Genomic DNA, 6,000 nt, shown 5'->3' on the forward strand with positions numbered 1-6,000 from the left:
CGCGGTCTTGACGAGTAGACACAAGGACATGTGCACGTTGTTTACAAACAGTGGATCGTGCAATCTAAAGGATTTTAACGGGGCCTATGGCGACCTGAAAAAAACAAAAAACAACAATAAAACCTTGGCACTGGTGAGTACATTATGAGATTAGCCCTTGGCGGTGGATGTGTTAATAACAGCACGCTGTCTAATAACAACAGTACGTTATTTTAACAGTGACTATAAAAGCTATGTCATTCACAGTTAAGTGGAAGTGACAGAGAACGTGTCATTCATGGTTAAGTGGGACGTACAGGTATGTCAATTCATCATTTAAATGATTAAACATCCTTGTTTACACAGGAAGGCATATCCTGCTGCTGTCCGTCTGTCTGTCTGTCTGTCTGTCTGTCACAGACAGGCTGGATGGCAGACAGACACATGAAGTGTCACTGAAGTGTTTTAACCCATAAAGACCTGAGCTACCATTCTACACAGTGGTGGAAAAAGTACTCACATTTTTTTACTTAAGTAAAAGTATCAATACTGCAATGTAGAAAACTCTGTTGCGAGTAAAAGTCAGCAATTAAAAATGTACCTGCGTAAAAGGTACAGAGGTATTGGTATGAAAATATACTTTAAGAAATAACTCATTAAAAAGAAAGTTTTCAAATGTATAAAATGTATAAAAATCATTTGAAGATCTGCAAGCTTGCAACGTGGCGCGAAGCGACGCGTTGCGAGCTTGCAGATCTGCTATTTTCACTAGTTTGGGTCCCGGGCAAACGTCTAGTTTCATTTCATAGTTTGGGAACCCCTGGTTTAAATGGTAACACAACTTTGATTCAGAAACGACCAGTCAGTTCAACTAGTCAGATATCTGCCAGTCAGTCAGTATGATACACTAATCACAGCCTTAATGATTTAATACATTTCATCATCATTATTATCATTAAGGCTGTGAATCGTCTGCTATATCACGATTCAATTCAGATTCTTGGGGTCACGATTCAGCTTTTTTTCTCCGATTTTTTCTAAACTAACGATTCTCCATTCAAAAACTATTTTTTTCGATTCAAAATCGTTTTCTTTTTTTTTTTATTCAGCCCAGAACGTGCCACTTCTCAAAAATGTAATTATACAAAAATACTGGGGGAAAAAAAATAAAAAAGGAAAATGAGAATGGATTCTGAATCGTCCAACATTAGAATCGCGACTCGAGTTTGAAGTTTGTTTCCCCCCCACACCCCTAATTATCATCAGCTACTATCGTGATTCCTTTTATTCCATGTTGTGACCTCACAGCCACTGCCAGCTGTTAAAGCAGGCTGCCTTTACCACGCGCTGTCTGACTCTGCAAAGACACACACACACACACACACACACACACACACACACACACACACACACCTACCTAATGGAAAAGTAAGAGCGTTGCTGTGGTTTAGCCGGAGCAAAGCAAACAGTCGAGGAGATATGACAAGCGACTGGCAGGATAAGTAGCACATGCGTGCATGCACAGACACACACACACGGTGTAAAGTAACTTAGTACATTTACTCAAGTACTGTACTTTTGAGATATTTTTTACTTTACTGGAGTTTTTCCAACTTTCAGTACTTTTACTTCTACTCCACTACATCGCGGAGGCAAATATTGCACTTTTACTCCACTACAATTATTTGAAAACTTTAGTTACTAGTTACTTTGTAGATTTAGATTTTGATTGCAAATCATATATTAACATCTTCAGTATATATATATATATATATATATATATATATATATATATATATATATATATATATATATATATTTATTTATTTTCGGTCATTTGAAAATAGCCGATCTACAAGCTCAGCTTGTAGATCGGCTATTTTCAAAAGATTTTGAAAACTTGTGAAACATGGGACATTCTGCATAATGAGTACTTTCCACTTTTAAGTACATTTTGATACCAATACTTTTGTACTTTTACTCAAGTAAATTTTTGAATTCCGGACTTTTACTTGCAACAGAGTATTTCTACATTGCAGTATTGATACTTTTACTTAAGTAACAAATGTGAGTACCTTTTCCACCACTGACACGCACACACACACACAGTAAACAAACACTACGAGCTCTTACGGTAAGTGTTGTTGTTCTCTATACTTAAACACACATCATGAATGTCCACAATGTCATAATGTGTATGACGTGCTGCTGTTGCACAATAATAACAACACTAAAACGATAATATCAAATTATAAAAGTGACTTTTTAATCTGGCATTAACTAGGCAGCGGTCCAAATGGCCCACAACGTTATGGAGAGATTAAAGGCTTTACTTTTATATCGAGCCAAAAATAATAATAAAAAAGTACAGAAAGAAGTGAAATAAAAGCAAACATGAACACAGGTTTGATTAGTTTAAATCACAGCAGGCTGCGTGGTAATGGGCCATAATAATAGGATGGGAATGTGTCTTATTACACCCTTAAGGCAGTGATCTGTGCGTCTTGGAAGACATGTATTAAAGGTACTGTACTTAAGTACCATTTTTTTCCATACCACAAACACCATAGAGTAAAAACTCTTGTAACTTTGACCAGCAAAAAAAATACCGATACGATACCGATATTGACCAATAGCGGCAAATATCGTGCCGATACCGATATGTGGCCGATATATATCTGTGCATCCCTATAATCTCGCTATACATCTGCAACTTTTCCACGCCCCCGTGGTGGCTGTTGGGTGTTGGGGTTGTCGGGTGGTGTGTGTGTGTGTGTGTGTGTGTGTGTGTGTGTGTGTGTGAGAGACGCCGTTCCGATCTGTCATTGGCTAGGAGGACTGCTGACGTGGCGGACGTGATGTAGCCGCCATGCAACCAAGCAGGCGACGGCTCCGGTGTTGCCAGATTATGTGAGTGAAACAAGCAACCAGGTCTATGAAAACAAGCCCAAAAGCAGCGACCAGTTTCACCACTTGAGGCCTATTACATGAGCTATTTAAAAAAAAAAGGAATCTTGAAAAGAAAGCAAGCCCAAATAAGCAACTACACTTCAGAAACAAGACCAAACAAAAGCAACCCGCAACTATGAATATTTACAAGCGATGGCTCCGGCGTTGCCAGATTATGTGAGTGAAACAAGCGACCAGGTCAATAAAAACAGCCCAAAACAAGCGGACCAGGGGCCCGTTTCAAAGAGGCAGAATTAAATCATCCTAGATGTAAGCCAGAATCCAGGTTTGACAAGTCTGCTCTTCCATACCTTTCAAGTAGTCAAAGAATATTTATTTCCAGTACGATCGATCCCCAGAGCCTTGCTAAACACGGAGGTCTTCTCTGTGCTTCCCCGAAAAAAAACATTTTTTCATTGCGACCCCCGTTCGATAGTTATTGGCCGTTGAATATAGCATGTCAAGTGAAAAAATGCAGAGGAAATCCAGGGAGGATATAAAAGGGTGTTTTTCCAAATCAATAACAAGGAAGTGAACAGTGCCTGTGTTTTTGCAATCACGATCTCCTGCTTCACTGTGTGACTGAGGGTGAAATGGTGAGTCATGTGTTAGCGAAGAGCGCCTTCGGGCGTAAAACACGTCAAAGGCAGTGAATGAGTTAACCTGCACGCTACGTGACTTGACGCTGAACTGGAGAGCTGTTGTTTCTGATGCTTCATCTGCAAATGTGTGTGTGCATTGTTCTTAATTTGTGGTTAGACATTGGACAACTTTGTGTATTCATTTAATTTTCCGATATATATATATATATATATATATATATATATATATATATATATATATATATATATATATATATAATGAATCATCATATATTGTATTAATAATCATAATAAAATAATAATAATGCTAAAAAAAACATGACAAATAAATTGTCATATTGCCCACCCCATGAATAGGTATGCCCATATATGGGCAATTGGGCATATATACTGAAGACATCAGGGATCTCCATATATGGCCATAAAAGGGACAAGGACTGACAGACACACAGATCTCCATACATGGGCATATCAGTCATATCAGTCATATCAGTGGTGGCACGTAGGTGTCGAACTCTAGACTTCTAGTTTTATACATAAGACACCTTGTGAAACGTGACAGTCTGCATAATGAGTACTTTAACTTTTGGTACTTTAAGTATATTTTGATGCCATTACTTTTGTACATTAATTCAGTACTTTTTCCAGCACTGTATGTTTCCAGCACTGTATGTGTGACATATATATATATATATATATATATATATATATATATATATATATATATATATATATATATATATATATATATATATATATATATATATATATACATACACACTAAAACGTCTGAGTGGCTTTAAAAGGTTCCTCAGCATACCTACAGTTAGTTTACTGATGACGTGCTCCAGACCAGAAGGTTGCATGAAACCCCCCAAAGCTCCAACCAACCACATTCATGATGTTAGGACTTCATTCACAGCTTTACTTTGGAAGAAGATGCAACACAGCGACATCTCAGAAGTGTTCATTTAACACTAAAGTTGGCTCTTTTTTTTTTTTAAACATATTTTTAACTGTGTAAAAAAAAAGCTTGGTTGGGCCCTGGGTAAAGAAGAAGAGGCCCTTCATTCACTCTCCTGTTACCACCACGGGGGCCCCCTCGGTGAAGGAGGAGAGGCCCTTCATTCACTACCGTTACCAGGGGAAATGAAGGGGGGGGGGGGGGTTTGCTTCTTTCTGCTTTTTCAACTAAATCAATGTCAGGCTTTGCTGATAACAACCAGGCCTGTTCTGTCACTCACTGCCCAGTAATAGCAGCATCGCTTGTAGCTCCTCATACTTCCACTAAAACATGTCACAATACTAGAGAAAAGAACACACACAGTGGCACAGGATTCACAGCTTCTTTTTCCTGGTTAAAAATAAATAAATAAATCAATAAATCAATCAAAGCAACACAGAAAACACACTGTGAGAGAGAAGAAGAAGAAGAAGAATAATCATTTTTTGTTTCCTTTTACCTTTCGACCCAACGTTGTCCCCGAGTAGAAGTAATAAGCGATCCCCAGCACCCAGAGCACCGCAAAACACAGCAATATCCTCGACTTCTTTCTCATCTCTGTCCGTTTGGGGGAGGAAGCGTCCTAATGTCTCCGTCTTTATTCCTCCCTCTCTGGCGAGGAGAGGCGACAAGCCGAGCAGAGAGAGGGAGGCTACGTATCCCCTCTTTTTCACTCTATAGCCCCGGTGTGGACGCTTTCTCTAGCCCGATATGGACGCTCTGAACGCGGCCCCGGGTGTCTGTCGCTGGTCGGTCGGGGCTCGGGGTGGTCGGTGCTTTGGGCTTCGGGTTTGGTTCGTCCGCCGCGCGCCGCCGTCGTCGCCTCTTTTCCCCGGTCGGTCGGTCGTCCGCCGTGAGTGTTAGCCGAGAAGGACGCTTCGCCGTGCGGCTTCGGGTCGGTCGGTGACTCGGTGGTGGTGGAGGAGGTGTTGTTTGGAGGAGGTGGAGGACTAGTGGAGGTATAAGGAGGAGGTGGAGGAGAAGCGGAGGAGCAGAGAGAGAAGAGCAGGAAGCAGAGAGCAGAGAGAGAGAGAGAGGGGAAAGGCCGGCCCCGACGACGACGAATAGTAGAACGCTCGCCCCAAAACGCGGTCGCCCCCCCTGGGGCAAATCCTGCGAATTGGAACTTAAGAGCCATTATACAGCCATTTAGGCATTATACTAACACTAATACTATAAATATAAGTATACAAATATAGTTTTAAAATGAGTTTTAAGCCAAGTGGATGGCAGAGTTCACACTATAGGCTATAAACTATTTAAAAAAATACAATGGTGAACGATATAGTTATTATTAACTTTATAGTTATAGTGCACAGTGTGAACGGCCCCTTAAAACCTAACCTTATTCCTAAACGTAGGCTAACCTCAGTAAACTATGCCTAAACCTAACCTTATTCCTAAACGTAGGCTAACCTCAGTAAACTATGCCTAAACCTAACCTTATTTCTAAACGTAGGCTAACCT

At 40.2% G+C, this 6,000-nt stretch overlaps 1 protein-coding gene across 1 annotated transcript in view; it reads right to left on the reverse strand.

Annotated features, from left to right (window-relative positions):
* The window catches only part of galnt2 (UDP-N-acetyl-alpha-D-galactosamine:polypeptide N-acetylgalactosaminyltransferase 2), a 77,536-nt gene extending 72,002 nt beyond the window's left edge, over positions 1–5,534 (reverse strand). Inside the window, exon 1 of the mRNA XM_080436053.1 lies at positions 4,994–5,534. Coding sequence (XP_080292179.1) covers positions 4,994–5,089 — 96 coding nt within the window. The 5' untranslated portion in view covers positions 5,090–5,534. The remainder of the gene's footprint in view (positions 1–4,993) is intronic.
* Between the last annotated feature and the right edge of the window lie 466 nt (positions 5,535–6,000).

The sequence above is a fragment of the Gymnoscopelus braueri genome (genome assembly GCF_963280865.1).
Source record: "Gymnoscopelus braueri genome assembly, chromosome: 1".
NCBI lineage: Eukaryota > Metazoa > Chordata > Actinopteri > Myctophiformes > Myctophidae > Gymnoscopelus > Gymnoscopelus braueri.